The sequence below is a fragment of the Eleutherodactylus coqui genome, chromosome 4 (assembly GCF_035609145.1).
Source record: "Eleutherodactylus coqui strain aEleCoq1 chromosome 4, aEleCoq1.hap1, whole genome shotgun sequence".
Taxonomy (NCBI): Eukaryota; Metazoa; Chordata; class Amphibia; order Anura; family Eleutherodactylidae; genus Eleutherodactylus; species Eleutherodactylus coqui.
In genome coordinates this window covers 249603061-249621999 of record NC_089840.1, presented here as the reverse complement: position 1 = coordinate 249621999, position 18939 = coordinate 249603061, and the positions used below count along the sequence as shown (strand labels likewise).

Here is an 18939-nt window from a genome sequence, read left to right as displayed (position 1 = left end):
TGACTACTTGTCTTTGAGGCCAACTAAAGTCTTGTCCTAGAATACAGTACAGAAGACTACTGTAGGACCCCCTTCCATACTCTGATCTATTGCCTGCAGCCCCAGATGATGGTCTAACTACTCCCACGCTTGGACAGCCCTGTAGATGGCTTCGGTGACTGCTGCTGTGATGTGGGACGAAGTGCTAATGCTATGTGTGAAGCGTAGGTACTGGCCGCCTTATTTGGACAACCTTTTGAAGGTGAAGTCCACAGATTTGTTCTTTCTAGCAGCAACATGTGAACACAACCTAAGGCAGTATTTACTTGAGTGCTGACTGTCTTTTCTGCTATTTTGATGCATGTCTGATGCATTAAAAAGCACAATTAGCATCAGATTTTACTTTTGTTTTTTTCTTCTTCAAACTCGTGACAAGTAAACACCACAAGTGTATCCAATAGTAAAATGTTTAAAAAAAACAAAAAAAAAAAAACAAACCAAAAAAAAAAACAGGGCAGGCTTGATAGAAGGCCCTAGGGCTGCCTATGCAGAGCGCCTATCAAACTGTGCACTTGATAGACACTCTGCATAGGCAGCCTTGGGGCCTATCAGAAGGCCCCCAGCTGCCTAGCAACCGCACAGCGTCCCGCGATCTTATTGCAGGACACTGTACAGGCCCTCTGAACGTCGGGTGGCGGTTGTTTCTTACAGTCGGCACCTAGCAGCTCGTCGGAACTGTTAACATTTTAAATACCGCTCTGTGGCATTTAAAGTGTTAACCGTTCTGACGCACCGCTCATTGGAACTGCTGTCGCCGGGTGTCCACTGTAAGAACAGCCGGAACCCGCCGTTGTATGGAGCGGGATCCACCCACGATCCCGCTCCATACAACCATTTGTTCGGACATACAAACAAATGTACTTGCGAACAGGTTCCTGGAGCGGAACCTGTTCACAAATAGGGGACTATCTGTCTTCCATGTGAATAAAAGCCTAATATAGCACTGTGACCACAAAAAAGTAAGTGGTCTTTTGTGTGTGTGTGTGTGTTCCCTGCCGCACAGCAGCATCGCTGCTGCACCCAGGAGCACAATTTAAATATCCTTCTGTAAACTGTTAGTCCCTGCGGGGATGAGGACACCCTGAGGGCTCAGTTCATCTCCCCAGGGGTTCCCCTGTGCTTGCTCATGTGACTATAGCCTAAAGGACTCTCGGACTGCTTTTAAATCACCGGATGGCTTTAACTGGGCCTTGAACGTCTCCTCTGCCATAAAATAACACTGTGCTGTTTGGTTGCCACAGCTGATTGTCCATCAAGCCGTGTGCGATCTATGAAAGTTAATGCATTATTTATCCAGCACGGTAGACCTCGTAGAAAAAAAATACAGAAAAAGCAAGTAAAGCCAGCGCTTTTTTTTGTCACCCCATCTCCAAGAAAAAATGTATAAAAAGCTATCCAAATTTCATGTGCTCTAACATGGTACCAGTAGAAACTACAGGATTTCCTGCAAAAAATGAGCCCTTGCACAACTATGTTGACATAAAAATAAAGTTATGGAGGCAGAAAATCTTATGTTTTTCCAAACCTACTTTAATTTTTAAAAGTAGTACAGCAAAAAAATACTTATGCATACATAATTTGGCATAATTGTAATCAGATTGATCTATAAAATAAAGTTATGTCATTTTTGCCGCAGTGTATATGCCATAAAAACAAGAACCTTCTGCCATACCCCTCCCCCCCCCCCAAAAAAGGCAACATTTCGTTTCTATCCCATCTCACTCCACTTAGATTTTTTTTTTTTTACGTTTTTCAGTAAATTAAATGGTACATTAGATTGTACCATTTGAGAAATAAAACTCACCTCTTAATAAAGCAAGCCCTAACACGGCTAGGTTGATGGATATGGAAAAGAGTTAGGGTTTTTTAAAAACGGGGGAGAAAAAATGAAAATGGGGGGGAGGGAAGGGCAGTGTCCTTAAGGGGGTTAATGAAAACCAGAGCACAGGGGGACCTCAATCTGGACAGAGGGTTCACCTTCCACCAAGATAAAGGCCTGAAGCTCACAGCCAAGACGACACAGGAGCAGCTTAGGGACAACTCTGTGAATGTCTTTGAGCGGCCCGGCCAGAGCCATGACGTGGGCCCAATCAAATATCCAACCTGACGTGTCCAGGTGTGCAAACCTTGTGGCATCGACCCAAGAAGACTGGAGGCTGGAATTGCTGCAATAGGTGCTTCAACTAAGTCCTGAGTTCAGGGTGTGAATGTTATTAAATATTAATGCAAAATGTTTGTAGATTTTAGAAAAATGAAAAACTGAGATTTCTAACGTTTTATTTGCACTTTGTCATGATGGGGTACTTACTGAGTGTAGGGGGGGGGGGGGGGGCACTAGATTCTTTTTTTTTTTTTTTAATTTGCACAAGGCCACAACATAAAATATAAAAAGTGAAAGGGTCTAAAGACTTTTCGGACCCATTATACACAATGGCATGGCAAAAGCATGGATTGCCACATGCCCATTTGTTTTATCTGGCTACAACCAAAACTTAGACCAGATCAGATTGCTGACCTGATTTCGGCAGAGATTCCTTATCTGCAGCTGTGCGCAACTATCATGAAGTGTATTTTGCATGGACTGTATGGAGCATTAATTAAATAGTATCCGAAAGATTAGCAGAGCGAAATGTCAGTCACTATGGATGGCTACTCTAGATCAAAGCTGATCAACGTACCATGACTCCCTGTTCAGCTGAAACTGGTATGTAGACCAACACTGCTCAACCATCTCCTATGGCCCAGGGGGAAACTCCAGCCTGATCCTTGGCACCATCAAAGTGCTAACGACCACTTGTCCGTGAGTGCATTGCATGCTCCGCCTCTGATCACATGATGGTGATGTCATCACAGGTCCTAAATCATAAAACATGCAGAGCCTGACAGCAGCCACGTGCTCACAGGACCTGTGATGATGTCACCATCATGTTATCAGCCCCTGTGGCTCTGACCTGCGCCCCAGATCACATGATGCTGATGTCATTACAGGTGCTTGACTTAAAAACCTGCAGAGTCGGACACACATTAACATCTTCATCAACACTTCATCACAGCCAAGGCAAGGGCAGCACTGGGCATCTTCCGAACAACCCCAGGATGTCCAATAGATGGTAGAGCAGGTGTGGAGTTTGTTATGGATGATGGCACCATTCCGGTACTCACCGGCATGAACATCGGCGGGGAAATAATTGAGCCACAGTCGGTGATAGAGTACCTCAGGTCCCCGGGAATGGTCAGGGCCTGGAACAACTTTACTTAATGAAACTTCAGCAATACACAAGGCACAAATTACAGACTTGAAAGTGCAGGAAATAGATAAGCTGGAGTACCTCCACACAGCAGACCCAGACTTCAGGACGCCTGTTTGTGACAAATAAAGATGCATACCTCCACTCAGCAGGACTCAGACCTCAGAGGCAGGCTCACTCTCTCTCTTCATAGAAGCAGGCACTCGGGAAATCTCTCCTCCTCCTTCCATCTTCACTGCATGAAGGTTGAAGGTACCCCCATGCAGCTCTGTGCTCTCTCCATCAGCTCTAGAAGATGGACCGCGATCGAACACAAGATAGAAGCCCTCTCCCGCTCTCAAACACTCACTTTTATAACCTCTCTCATACCACTTGACAGGATTGAAATTGCTACATTTACCAGTCAGCTCATACTTTGCAGACATTTAACCTCTCATTTGCTGCAGCTGTGCAATACACATAACAGAATAACAAAACAGTTTGGCACAGAGCATCAACATAAGACATGACATGAATAGCATTATGGAGGGGGCCAGGAAAGCATGTACTGGGCCAGTACACTAACCTTCAGAGAAAAATATTAAGCAGGAAATTTATTTACCTGTACTCTTTCCAGATCTGCAGGATCGAGAGCACGAAAAGCAGCATGCTCAATGTCAAAAGAGCAGCCTTACTGTATATCCTTGGGACTCAGAGGCACTGTTGCCAGGGTTTAGTGTATCTTGACGCCACCAGGAAGTCCTGGGGGAGTCAAGAGTGACAGCTGGGTGACGCTCCCTGTACCTGATTGGCTGTACAATTGTTTCCCTCAAAGGTCTGCCAGGCCACTTTCATTCAGATGTTGCCCCCCTAATCCCAGATCCCAGTCCTGAATCAAGGTCCTCGCTGCTGCCGTCACTCTGCCATGGCTCCCCAGATGTGCGTTTCCCGATCCCAGCCCCTCTCCCATGCTCGTTGGCCTCCCTGCTGGTGCTACAGAAGATTATTTATCCGGTGGCTGTGCCGTTCCACCTCCCCTCCTCATATGTGGGCTGCTGTCAGCGGTGCGGCTCCTCATGCGAGGCAGCACAGACATGCACCCCGGCAGTTCAGCCAAGCATGACAGCTGCGCGGCTGCTCACCTCTTCGTTCCGCCTGCACCCTCCGTCCCCGCTCAGTGCTTCGTCACAGAACTCCGCTATCACCGCCGTTGCGCCCCTGGAAACAATGCTCGCTCACGGCCGCTGCAGGAAAAGCACTCTCACTTCGGATATGGCCTCGCTGCTGCCGAAGTATTGGGGGTTGTTGCTTGTGTGCCGCCATTGAAGGAACTGTGTCCAGGGGCTGCGTGGCATGGCCGGCAGCGGCCGCTGCTTGTGGACCGCTGCCGCTGAAGGAGCTTTGTTCCGGGTGTGCGTGGCAGCAGCCGCTGTATACTTTTTGTATGACACTTTAGTGGGCTTGCAGGACCTGATGCTGAAAACCCTTTGCAGCCAATCAGCATCAGGGGGCGTCTACCCCCTCTCAATCTTAACTCCACTAGGAATTCCTGGTGGCGTCAAGATACACTAATACTAAATTGAAAAATGTCTTGGGGCGACCTTCCCTCATGTATATCATAGCACATTCTTCAACTGCATTCTCGGCTGAAGTTGGACATATACCATTAGATCAAACATGCCAAGCTCCCATATGGTTGCCTTTATCCTTACTACAGGCTAGACAAACTCTCAACAGAGGACTTGAATTTTGGCAGCAAGATGCGAGAATCAGCATCCGCTATCCCACCCAAAATTCTATTGCTTTACAAATCCCATTTGTGCTTATGCTACCATATGACAATCAGGAAAGTGTAAATTTGCTTACCAAAATTTCTATTTTCTGGAGTCCAGAGGCAGCACAAGTCTCCTGTCCTAAGTTATAAGTTAATATTGCTTTATTATAATACACTGACTCTCAGTATTCTGTTTGGTTGTACTAAGGGACTTAACCCATTTGTGCTTGTGCTGCCATGGACTTAAGGAAATAGAAATTTCAGTAAGCAAATTTACACTTTCCTGAGAGATTACACTGTCTTAGGCTTCCTACACACAGCCGCGCGTGACATCAGGCTGTGAAACTTTGCCCGATATCGTGAAGATGAGAGATGTTTTTGTGTCAAAAGCACCTCCCATCATTTCAGTACAGCGGCGATCCTCCGGGGCGAGGGGTCACCCTACAGAACGCTGCAATATCTCCCTGGTACCCAGGCGTTGCAGATGAACGAAGTCAATTAGACTACAACGTTTCCATTGTTTGTAAAGAAATCTTTGTCTGCACTTTAAGGGTTCGTTCACGTGGGCGAGGAATTCATGCAAAAATTGGAACCGTAGCTGCTGAAAATCCTATGATATCCTTCTCCACGCTGAAGTCCCGCGATGTTTCCACACCGAACAGGAGGGACTGAAAATATGCGCCGCTGCACGGCTTCCCTTCATCCCCACAGGGACACAGTGCTCCCATAAGAGTATCTCCCATTGTCAAGACCCATACTTTTGTATACATACATTGTATACGAATGCCTGTCGAATTCATCTGAGCTCCTGATGAACCACAATTTTTCTTGTGGGGAAACGCGTCGAGCACAGTTCATTTAAACACTCCGATTATGAGTGTCCGATTGTGAAAAATCCTTATTATAGGAAAACTTTTTCTCATTGCTCGTGATTGATGCTAAAGAGTTTGAGATATTGACACGTCCCTATGTTGGATACTGTCTAAGACAGCAATCACTCTGGTAGATCATTACAGCACTTCAATACCAAGTTAGAGGAGCATCATACCTCCAAATCTTGATGCTGTATGATCTTTACCAGTTTAGGAAGTGACTAAGCTCTTCCTACTACTTGCTTGTAGCACTGATCTGTTATCTGGCCCCACACACATATCCGGTTTTTGAGTGGAGGCCAGTAGTATACCAAAAAGTTACGGACTTTACTGGTTTATATTTTTTTGTTTGTGTGTTAGCCCATTTATGTCTTTTAATATATCCCTAATAAAGGCCTTATATGAACGAGCCCTAAAAGGGTTTTGTCAGTACAAGAAAACCTCGTCCACCCACTGGGCACAGCCTAAAATAAAAAAAGCGGATGGTGACTTCTGGGTAGACGGAAGTCAGGTGTCCACTGCGGCCAATCAGAGTCCTCAGCGTCACTGTACATACATCACCCCACATACTCCTGTTAATAATGCTCCAGTAGTGAATGGCGTAAAAAGTGTAGGAACAACTCTGGACACATATAAAGATACGAAATTGATCACAAAATACTTGGAGAGGATAAAAGTTGCCAGAAAAGTGGCACCAAAAATTCCCGCAATGAAGAATTCCCACCTGGATTCCACATACAGAAAAGAAATTGCAGAATGCTCCATTTTACCATAGATTCCACGCGGATGGGCTCCATTGATCTCTATGGAAGAGAATTGCGATCCACTAAGCATCCGCAATTCAATCGCGGATTTGTAGGCATATACCTCCCTGGTTGCTTGGACACCAAGCAGGTAGGTGGGGAGGAGGGGGAAGGCAATCACCTTGTGCTTGTGATTTTTTTCCCCATGCGGATGATCTGCTGTGCATCTGCGCACATTGGCACGGAAAAACGATTGCATCCGCATCCTCGGCAAGCATTTAAAAATTCCTGCACCGACTCGCAGATCTTCCACTGCAGAAATCTGCATGCGCCGTGTGCATGAGGCCTTAGGGTAAGTCCACACAGGGTGGAATTTGGTGCAAAATGTCTGCAGCAGATCTGCAGCACAAAAATCATCATTTCATGTGGCTTTTGACGTGGATTTTGGTGTGGAATTCTCTCCCTCACATGAAGAGGTGGAAATCGCACCAAAAATCCGATATTAAAATTGACATTCTGTGGATTCAACATTTTTTGCATTTTCCGCTGCGGATTTTTTCTACAGCGTGTGGACGGGATTTTAAAAAACTCATTCACTTTGCTGCTACTATAAATTCAGTGGATTTTCTATGTGGAGGGCCCGCATGGAAAATGCACAACAAATCTGCCCCTTGTGGGCATACCCTAAAAGAATGTGTCTTTGTTGCCCCCTGCACACAGGCAGAAATTCCGCGGCAGGATTTGGTGCAGAATTTCCGCCCGTGTCCGCTGCCATAGGATTGCATTAGATAACGGAATTTTAGGCAGATGGCCGTGATTTGCCCGCGTGAAAACACGCGCAGAAAACAAATTGCAGCATGTTCTATTTCTGTGCGGGTATCGCAGAGGCCCGCACAGAAATGTCAGTGGTGACAGGCCGGCGCATAGCAGAGAATGAAGACACCGGGAGCGGGTGAGCCACAGGCCTCTGCAGGGGCACGGGTCCGCATCCCGCTGCGAGAATTCTCGCACCGGGATCCAACACGGCCGTCTGCAGTCGGCCTTACTGTCGGGCCGTTCAGATTGTGTAGATGTGCTACATTAATAGTGTAGCGTGCCGCAAATACAATTTTAAAAGTGCTGGATCTGTAAATAGTGCGGATCGTGCCGCAGTTATCGTTGCAGATATGCGGCGGATTTTAACCCTTCTATTTCAAGGGTTAAAATCTACCATAAAAATAGGCATGCCTTGGATTTAGAATCTGCAGGGGAAGGAGATGTTAGAAATCTCCTTCAAGGCTTATTCATGCAAACGATATTCTTGCGCGAGTTTTGCGCACAAAACTCACACGATCCTGAAATCCATTCTTTTCAATCGATTCATTCATACGTTCTATCTTTTGGCAAATGCCTCACCCATTATTTTCAATGGTAGCTTTAAAGACATTGCATGCCGTGTGAAGTGCATGCAAGTGCAATATGATGTTTCCCATTGAAGTCAATGGGAAACAATTGCGATCCTATCACGTACGTGAAACGCGCACCTGAAGATTGTAATTTCACAGAAACTATGCCATTTTTAATCAAAAATGCTTTGCATCACTGTCAAAATTCTACGTTGGAAAGCGCAATATTGGGCCGAGTTTTCCAACCCAATATTGCGCTCACTCGGGAGAATGTAACCTCACATAGCTTGGACTGTAAGGCCTCATGTCCACGGGGAAAAGAAGAATTAAAATCCGCAGCGGATTTTAACTCTTCACCCGCATGCGGATCCACACCTCATAGGGATGCATTGACCACCCGCGGGTAGATAAATACCCACGGATGGTCAATAAATGTGAATAAAAAAAAATATGGAGCATGAAAAAAAATGGACATGCTCCATTTAGGTGCGGGTCTCCCACGGGGACGGCTCCCGCAGGCTTCTATCGAAGCCTATGGAAGCCGTTCGGATCCGCGGGAGACCTAAAATAAGAATAAACTTACCCGCAGCGGACCGTGCAGATCTTCCCTTCTTCGCGGCCGGATCTTCTTTCTTCGGCCCGGCGGATGTGCCCGATGCATGCGCGAGGCACACTGCCGACGTGCCGAGCACATCCGCCGGCCGAAGAAAAAAGATCTGGCCGCGAAGAAGAGAAGATCTGCACGGTCCGCTGCGGGTAAGTTTATTCTTATTTTCAGCCCTCATGTCCGCGGGGCAGGAGGGACCCGCTACGGATTCTCCATGGAGAATCCGTAGCGGGCCTGATTTTCCCCGTGGACATGAGGCCTAAATGCTGCAGAATTTCCGCGGCATTTATGTTGTGTGTGAATACGGCCTAAGGCCGGCGTCTGTAGGACGGAAGTGCGTCCTGGCCTGACCCGAACTCCGAACATCATGGGAATGTTGGAATGTTGAATGTTGCCATCGCCTAATGGAAAGATTGACAACTTCTCAGTATTTTGGAGTTGCACCTGGTTTTGGCTTACGAATATTGATGCAAAATATGGACCAGAATATCATTGTCTGAATGTCGCTTTAGGCTAGAAGCAAACGGTCTGGCTGGCGGCACGAGGGCATACCAGGTCATGCCCACCCATGGAGGCCACTGGCCGCATACCACTACCAGTAATTTACGTGGCCTGGTTGTACATGACTAGCTGTCCTTATACTATAAACATAAGGTGCCGCATAGCGGTCAACCCACAGCTGCCTCTCGCTTGGGTTGTGGCAGCCGTGCTGCCAACAGCCCCGCTGGTGATGCAAGTTTGTGCTAGTAAACCAAGTGTTTGCGGTTTTAGGTAAGCCAAAGAGATCTGCAATGCTGCAAACCAGCCACTCGGTGAAAGCTATGTGGGACCAAACCCTGGAGGTGTAATGACATGCATGTGGTTCTATATAATAAGTGTACAGGTCTCCGCCCGGAGGAGTTGTGTCTGGTTGGTCATTAGTCTGGAGGGAGGTGCTGTAGACTCATATATATAGACTGCAGGGAGAGTAGCTCTCTCATGCACAGTCTTCCTTCTGGTATGGTGGGTCACATATGCTATATATCCAGAGCTGATGGGTATAGAGACAGATAATCTCTCTGCTTCTTAAATAGGTATCTCCGGTGGTGCACAGTCTACAACAATGAATAGCCCACAGAAGAGTTTGGCCAAAGGTAAGTGTGAAATTATAAAGGAGCATGTTCACATATATTCACATGGATACAATGCACAAACCTGAGGGCTCATTCATACTAGTGTCTGGTCTGTTTTTTTTTTTTCCGTCTTTCCTCCTTGGAGCAGGTCCTCCTAACCCAAAGGAGATGGAAGCAGCCAGGACTGGGTCCTGTAGGGGCTGCATGGCCCATCTACAGCTGGGACTAAGTTATAAAACTCATACTCAGTGAAGATCACTGTCCTTATGTATTACTCTCATCTGCTGCTGATGTGCCAGCCGGCACACATGCACAGTATGGAGGACACCACTGCGCGGTTGTGATGGCAATGACACGCTGCCACGACCGTTCTGCAATAATGATGACTTCAATGGAAGCCGGGCATGCGTAGCACGCTCAAAATCGAGGCCTGCTGCAATTTCTCCCCTGCAAGCGGAAAATCGCAATCTAGTTCCGTTTGTGGGCATTTTTTCATAGCATGCTACAAGCTGGGATTGCTGCAGAATCCAGAGATGGAATCCCGCTCCAGATTTTGCAATGCAAATCTGCCCCTGTGCAGGAGGCCTTATGCAGCAATGCAACGTGCAATATAAAAATATCTTGTTCGTGAGTCAAATAACTGTGGTGTCCTGTGAGGAACGCCAAACATTGTACACGGGGCCAAGGAATAAACTATATACAATTTTTCTTGTGACATGAAATGACAGGCAATGATGGGGTTAGTAGTTGTCTGTTCGTGACGCCAGTGTTCCATACACCAACATTCTCACACGGCACATTAATGACGCTGGACAAGTGTGTAGTACCTCGGGTCCTCCGGGAGGCCTTGTAAAACTTTACTAGTGACTTTTTCCATACAATACAGCAGACTTCAGTATGCAGAGTTTACAGTGCAGGAAAACTTAGTGAATAATCAGCGATGCTTGACATGAAAGTCAATGGCCACAGAATGGCAGTAATGGTCGTCTCGCTCTCATACACTTCAGCACACGTGGGTGTCAGTTAAAGGTGTACCACTATATGGTGATCCAGACTCCAGATGGCCGCATAGGAATCATAAAACAGACTTAAGATTATTTCCAGAGGTTCGGTAGACTTCAGCGCTGCTATAAGCTGTATAAATGTCACTTGTAAGGGTAATTATTACTCACTATGGCTCTCTTGTGATGGGACTTTTGGGGAAAACATTTAGGCTCACTCGCTCCCATGGGCTTCACATATGGTCTGGTGGTTTCTCCTTTTCTTTTTTTCCATCTTTAGCTTCACAAGGGCTGATGGTGCCCACATGTGCCTCTGTGGTAGCAAACCCTTGGATGGTAGATGGGTGCTCCTCAGCAGCCAAAGACAGAACTCTAACTCCTTTCTGGAAGCCAATCACTCATACTTATAGATTCATCCACACCATGACACTAAGATAGATATATATATATATATATATATATATCAAACATGCAACAGAGCTCACAGGCAATGATTATAATGGAGTAAACTGTTCAGATGCTGCAGCTGTGCAATACACAAACCGAAAATGGACATGGCAGCTTTGCACGGTGCATCCACATAAGACAGGCATGTATGACAATTATGGAGGGGTCCAGAATGATCTGGGACACTACAGGAACATTATTTTAGGTGTCAACACCCTCTTATGTCTGGGAATATGGTTGTGTTCAGAACTGGCCAATCGCACTTAAACTCACGCTAAATGTTAATCAGTCATATGTAAAGAGATTTTGGCTTGCCCCACATAGTTTTTCCAGATCTCCTCTTAGTTGCATTGCAGTGTCCCACTACAGAAGTCAATGTGGTGGCTTTACTGAAATATGTGCAAACCACTTTAAGAATGTTAAGTTTGTTCTTCATGCCTATTCTGTCTATTAACTCACTGTACCATAAGGGCTCAGGGGCCCAGGTGCAAAATTTCAGCTCTGGGCCTCCCTCCCCCTCACCAGCTCTCTGCTTCTCTCCTCCATTCCAGTGTTTGTAATGGGAGGGGGCAGGACTAAGCTACACTCTATCCCACCCACTCCCATTGCTGGCTATGGACAAGGAGGGGGTGGGAGCTCAACTTTGCCCCCATTACAACCACTTTTACGGGAGGAGAGAAGGGGGGGGGGGCTGCTCTGACGAAAGCGTATGCTGGCTGATATAAACTTGTGTAAATAAGCCCTAAGATAGTTTATACAGAAAAGAACCCCCCCCCCCCCCCCACACACACACACACACACACACAAACACACACTTCATTCTATTTATTTCTGGGCTGCTGAGGTCAGGAGGGGAGCAGTGGATTTATTGTAACCACTGACATGGGTGGGCACTACAGCATTTTTTTATTAACAGCCACATCAAAGGAATCTGGTTGATGAAAGGTATCAGTCAGGTATTGCATATACTATGGAACAAAGTGAAGACTGATCGAGAAGTGGATTACATTTTAGCACAACAGTGACATTATAAAGAACTGGATGTCCCTCAAACTGGTGAAAAGACCAAGGCTAAAATTCTTGGCCATAATTCTAAAAGTGTTTGGTGAAAAGCCACCACTGTGTATCACCAACAGAACACCCTACCCACAGAAGATTGTGTGTCGCGTGTCAGAGCCGCAGATGTCACAGCAAGACTAATTTAAGCTACTTCTGCACAGCCAAGAAAACCATGCAAGATGCACAATTCTCAAACCAATCTGAACCCTACTCTTCTGAATGGAATCATGTACATGTGCACATGTGCAACTTACTTCCCACCCCCTGCACTGTGTCTGAGTTTCATGGCCCAATATCATACTTGTCAATGTGTGTGTGTAGCCTTACACTGCACATCTTAACAGCTATAACTTTATTTCAGGCAGCCCAGCCCCAGGACCGGTACCAGAAGGACTAATTCGACTTTACAGCATGAGGTTTTGCCCCTTTGCCCAAAGAGCACGGCTTGTCTTGGCTGCCAAAGGAATCAAGTAGGCACTTTTTTTTTTTTTTTTTTTTTTTTTTTTTACACCCCATCCAAAGATGTGAAGATGCATGTCTTTCAGAACTTATTTCTATATAGTTCCTGCAACTTTGATTTGTCTTAAAGATGGTGGTAAATGAGGAATTCGTACAGAATGTAAAGAGCGATGTCTTGTGTTCTCGCAAGGGGTATAATAACAGTTGTGGTCAGACCCAGGATTAGTGACATGGACATCATTGGTCCATCACAGGCACATTTGTTGTGACCTGTGCAATAAATCCTTGCCTAGGAGATTCTTATTGTGCTCCTTGGTTCTTAATCCTCTAGACTGAATCATTCATGGTTAGTGTACTTGTTAAACGTCTTTTTTCTTTCCAGACATGAAGTGGTCAACATTAATCTCCTAAGCAAGCCGGAATGGTTTCTTGAGAAGAGTCCTCTGGGATTGGTGCCTTCTCTAGAGACCCCTGATGGTAAAATACTCTATGACTCCATAATTGTCTGTGATTACCTGGATGAAGTCTATCCTGGGAATAAGCTGAACCCGGAGGATCCCTTTGAAAAAGCACAACAGAAGATCCTCTTGAAGTGTCTCCATACGGTAGTTTTGGCTATTTTTTTTCTTGGACAAAGAACATTAACAGGGTTGTACAAGGTTAAACGTGGCCGCTTTCTGACAAAAGAAACGCACCTGTACATGGGTTGCATGGTATGGCAGTTTGGCCTAATTTGCTTCAATGGAGATACAATTCCAGGCTCAACCCACAGCATTGTTTGTGGGAGGAGAAAACTACTGATTTTCCTCTGGACAGTCTGGGTTCTTGACAATTGAACTGTAGCCTAATGTGATTGTTCTCAGTAACAGAAGCCAGGTAATCTTGTAGATGTGATACCTTTTTAATGGCTAACAAAAAATACATAGCTTTTGGACCTCTCCAAGGACCTTCAGTCAATGGAACAAGTCTACAGACTTATTTAATAAATGCACATGATCTCAGGGGAGAGCAGGAACATGGGTAAATATTAATAGCATTTAGATAAATAACAAGTTGGGATGACAATAACCGTAAATTAGTTCAGTGACAAGGAATGTAAAGTGTTTACTGTTATGGTCATCCCTCCCTGTAATCTAAATGCTATTAATCCCAACATGTCTGTGCCCAAGATTCTCTTACTGAGAAATTACATTTTTGCTCGAATAACACTATACCAGACTTTTTTTTTCTTCAAATTGTAACCTAAGGTATACCTGTCATAGGTTTGCAATATAAAATATCTTATGTTGCAACTATAAAGTCCATCATATATTACTAAAATGGTGTTAACATGGACTTGTGTGCTTTGTATGGTGTCAAATGCTTATAGTACAAACTCTTAGTTCTCCCCTTTCAACTAAACCCCCAAACTGAGTTCTACAATCTAAGCTCAGGTTTAAAGGGCCACTTAAGGTCTGGGCTGCCTGAGAGCCACCAAAGAGCATCACTCATCCTTTAGTTTCCTATAACTTTAAATATCTTATTACTCTGGACATTTAAACTGCACAGATTTATATTCCATTGCCCAACCAGACAACTAACTGCTTTGTCTCTGACTTCAGGTTACCTCTATACTGTACCAGATTCTCTCAGCTAAAAAGGATAATCAGCATACAACTGAACTAAAGATGCAGTTTTTTGAAGAGTTTAAAAAACTTGAAGAGGTAAGAAATCGTCTTTGCTATATAAGATTATCAAGAAGATTCTTGTTGGTTGGTCTGCACATTATATTGGGATAAATTCTACAGCTTTGTTATAGGTATAAAGGGCAAGACTAACCTTAAAAGGGCTGAGTTATTTTACACCATGTTAGGATACACTTTACATAACAAAGCGGCTGATACTGTTTCCTGCTCATCCCCTGCCAGCAGCTTCAGGTTTCCTAGCTGACCTCTATACTGGCTGCAGTCAGCCTGAGCCATCCTAATACAAGCTGCTGCAGCCAATGACGGAGGCCTGTGATCAATGAGCTCTGTCACTGGCTGCAGCAGGTTTATGAGATGTAAAACTGCAGAGACCTGGAGCTGCAGGTGAAGGAAGCTGCTTTATTAATGCCATGGGGACATATGTAAAATACATGTTAAGAACTTGGACAAGATCTTTTTAAGAGGGAGGGGAAGTGTTGTATAGCACAATATACTTAGTTTTGTACAGTGCTTGTACAGTGCTGCTATCACTTAACTTCCTGTCCCCAATGGGGCACACAAACTAACTTCTCTGACAGACTTCATGAACACGGCCTTCTATGGCACTCGTGAAGTAATAACATATATGTGCAGCTACATAGGGTCCCCACAGGTTAGGGGACCGATGTCCTCTCTAAAATGGCTAACTGCTTCCTACTCTTGACTAGACTAGCAAAAAGGGTCTGAGTTAATAAATTGCATTTTCAAGAAGCCTGGTTCTCATTCTCCCCCCCCCCCCCCCCCCCCCCCCCTCTTGCTGAGAACAATCACAGAACCCCAGGTAAAGCATAGCAGAGTTATCAATGTCCTATTCTCTTACAAATTCACACTACCAGGGAAACTCTTAACTTCTTAACAGGCACTGTCCAAGAAGAACACTCCTTACTTCGGTGGAGAATCGGTGTCTATGATAGATTACATGATGTGGCCTTTTTTTGAACGCTTCGTTGCTTTTGATGTCCAAGAGTAAGTCAAGAGGGGTGTTTTGTATGGTGTGTGGGATTTTTAACTGGACTTGACATTTCTGTAGCATTACAATATAAGCCTCTGCTGTTACAATTGGTCTGAACCACTGGACAAGCAGTCTGTGAAGATTGATGGCTTCCTCTGGTAGGCTCAAGGCAGATCAGTCAGACCTGGTCTACTAGACCTCTTGCAGATGAGTATATTTCATATCTGTACTTAAAGGGGTATTCCAAGACTTAGACTATTAATGACCGACCTGGGACCTGCCAATTGCTTTCTGACAAATCGGCTGATTTCCAGGGCTGCAGTCACCCCTGAAAGCTATGACGATAGTGCAGTGGCCCAGTTTGGTATTGCACGTACAGCTCCTATTGAATTCGGTAGAAGCTGTGCCTGTAATACCAACCTGGACCACTGCACTATGGTCAGTGCTATCTGTTTACTATGCTGACCAGTGACAGCAGCCCTAAGGATCAGCTGATTGAAGCGAACACCAAGGGAGGCCCCTGCAAGACTAGAAAACTCCAGAAGTCAGACAACTCACTTTTAACACTGGTATTTATAGTTGTGTAACTGGCAAGCTTGCTCTATAGGGCAGTCTATGGGACACAAAATGACATCCATATTAGATATCCTGCTTTCACAAAACTACAAATGTAACAGAATAGGGCAACTGGAGTTTAGTGTGGTAAACGCTGCAGGAACTTTTTATTTTTTTTCTTTCCTTCACCATATACTCTTCCCTTTAAATCTAGGTTCTTGGAGAATACTCCTTGTATCAAGGCCTGGGACAATCTCATGCTGCAGGACCACGCAGTTATGGAGACTTATACGGAACCAGACATTCTCTTCGAATTTTATGAGCTATACCTTGATGATAGTGTGGAGGCGGCTGACTATGCCCTTGATATATGTTCCCGATAACTGATCTGAATATCTTGTGCCTTATCAAACTGATTAAATATTTTTCAAGTATTGATTTGTCATTGTGTATGTTAATATATAACCTTCAGGGTGCATTCAGACCACCATATATCGGCTGGGTTTTCACGCCCAGCCGATATACAGCGTCTCTCTGCAGGGGGAGGAGGCTGGAAGAGTTGGGAGCAGGAACTGCGCTCCTGCCCCCTCTCTGCCTCCTCTCCACCCCCTGCACTATTTTCAATGAGGAGAGGTGGGATGGGGGCAGAGCTAATTACCAGAACTTGGCCCTGCCTCCTCATTGCAAATAGCTCAGATCACTGCTCCGAGCTCTTCCAGCCTCCTCCCCATGCAGAGAGACGCCGTATATCGGCTGGGTGTGAAAACCCAGCCTATAGACAGTCGTCTGAATGCACCTTGAGGACTGGCTATTGGTGGTAATCCTAGAAAGCCCTTAACACTATGGGTGCATCGATTGTGGCTGACTCTACACAGCAAATCTGTACCAAATCCACAGCAGATTTGACCCATTCAATTGAAGATGTGAAATCCAGGGTGCATCTGCATTCACATCCACAGCATCTGGTGTGACTATTTCAGCAGCAGAAAATCCACAGCAAATGTATACTTAACCCCTTAAAGACCAGCCAATAGTGTTACATCCTGCAGCTGTGGGATATGTATAAAGGGAGATCACTGTGCGATCTCCCCTGCTGCATTGACACTGACTGATACAGCCGACACCTGGTGGCAACATCTCTCAGCTCATTGGAGCTGTTAACCCTTTAAATGCCACTGTCAAGGAGATCGCAGGGAGCTGTGCGGGTGTCATAGCAGCCAGGGCCTTCTGAATGGAACCAGGGCTGTCACGGCAGAATGTCTATCAAGCCACACATGTTGGGTTGCTTGATAGACTGCCTGCCCAGCCAACCGCAGTATGATGTAATGCCATAGCATTACATCATACTGCAGGAGAAATCAAAGCATTGCAAGTTGGTGTCACCTCTGGAGACGTTTAAAAAAAAAAAAAAAAAAAGTAAAACGGCAAAGGTTTTTACTTTTTTTTACTAATTTTCCCATAATATAATACGTCTAAATAAATCTGGTATCGCTGCATACATAAAGGTCTGATCTATCAAAGTACCACATTTACCCGCATGATAAACAACGTCAGAAATGCGCTTTTTTTTTTTTTGTCACCCTATCTGCTTTTTCTATTTTCTCTTGTTAGGGAATTCAATGTTCCGTCAATATGCTGTGAGGCTCCAAATCAAAGGTGGTTATGGCGGCCGCCGTGAGAAAGCTATGAAACACAGAGATCAGGCCTGTGTCTAGAAGCAATCTGAGTTTATTGTATACATTGCCTTATTCTTATACAGAAAATAGTAGGCGTATCAGTAGGCTAGTGTTACAGAGGTTGACCTGTTTTACTGGTACATAATTTTGTCTTCTCTATAAACAATGCTTTATTTGTTTGTATGTAGACATCGTGTCTGGTATCCTGATTATCATCACACTCTACATTTTAATCACATGCCCTACCTAGACAGCAGTAAAAAACAAAGCATTCCATACAACCTTTTGATCAGTGTAACGAGATAAACAAGCTCTTGGAGACATGATGGACATTTAAGATTACACCTCTAATTAATGTAATTAAGTACTAACCTAAATGTACAAGCATTTAGCAGAGCTTTTCAAAGGACACAGAATAGAGTGTACAATTTAGGCCTACAGCCTCCGGAAACGTATATCAAAGATACATACATATATAAATTAATATGTTCATAACCCTCACAATCCCCCATTTTGAAACAGTCCATCTTGAAAAGAGCCTTTGTAGTGGTACTATCAAGGGTGCTAAGCCACCCCTGCCGGTCTTTCTATCCTCTTCGCCGGATCCCCACTGTTGCTCTTTTACGTATGACTGTTTTAACGATATCGTAGAGGGAGCGATTCCAGATAATTTGCTTGTCTCCGTATCCCACAGAATGTCCATAAATTGCAAACACTCAAAAGAATGAACAAAAGAAACAGTATTAGTAAAGGGTGAAACATAAAATCCATCATCTTTCCTGCAATAGGTGACCATTCAGTAAAAATATCATACCAGTTATACTGTGTCTACCTGGATCTTAGTACCTAGGCTGACTAGCTTATCTCCTACCCATACATTTTTCTAATTCCATAAGGGAGAGGTTAGTAACATCCAAATGCTTTTAAAGGTGTTCAGTATCTATTATTAGTCTTACAATTCTACCCAAGGATACTGTCAGAGTTGACATAGGGATAGCATCTGGGTGCCAGTAGTACCTTAATGTTGCTCACGGCATCTGGCAAAAATGTGTAAGTTTCTGTAAATCAATGTATCACCGACATGTTCTGTATACATCCAGACAATGGAGTGGTGAGATTATACATACTGGTGGTTCCAGTTCGGTTGGCAACAAAGAATATATACATATTGGGGGCCAACTTCTATCAGCATATAGAAGAAGCAGGTAACACCGTCCAATCGCATATGCTGGTTGAAGGCTGCTGGAAACATGGCTCATATGCGGCTGTACTCCGTCCGCATGCTAGGCCATCCAGTGTTTCTTCAC

The 18939-nt window shown here is 44.8% G+C and overlaps 1 protein-coding gene across 1 annotated transcript; it reads left to right on the top strand.

Annotated features, from left to right (window-relative positions):
• The first annotated feature begins 9725 nt into the window (after positions 1 to 9725).
• On the top strand, positions 9726 to 16339 carry LOC136626669 (glutathione S-transferase omega-1-like). Its single transcript, XM_066601685.1, has 6 exons — positions 9726 to 9780; positions 12628 to 12736; positions 13108 to 13330; positions 14327 to 14428; positions 15309 to 15415; positions 16171 to 16339. The coding sequence occupies exons 1-6, from the start codon at positions 9750 to 9752 to the stop codon at positions 16337 to 16339; spliced, it is 741 nt and encodes a 246-aa protein (XP_066457782.1). The 5' UTR covers positions 9726 to 9749.
• The last annotated feature ends 2600 nt before the right edge of the window (positions 16340 to 18939 follow it).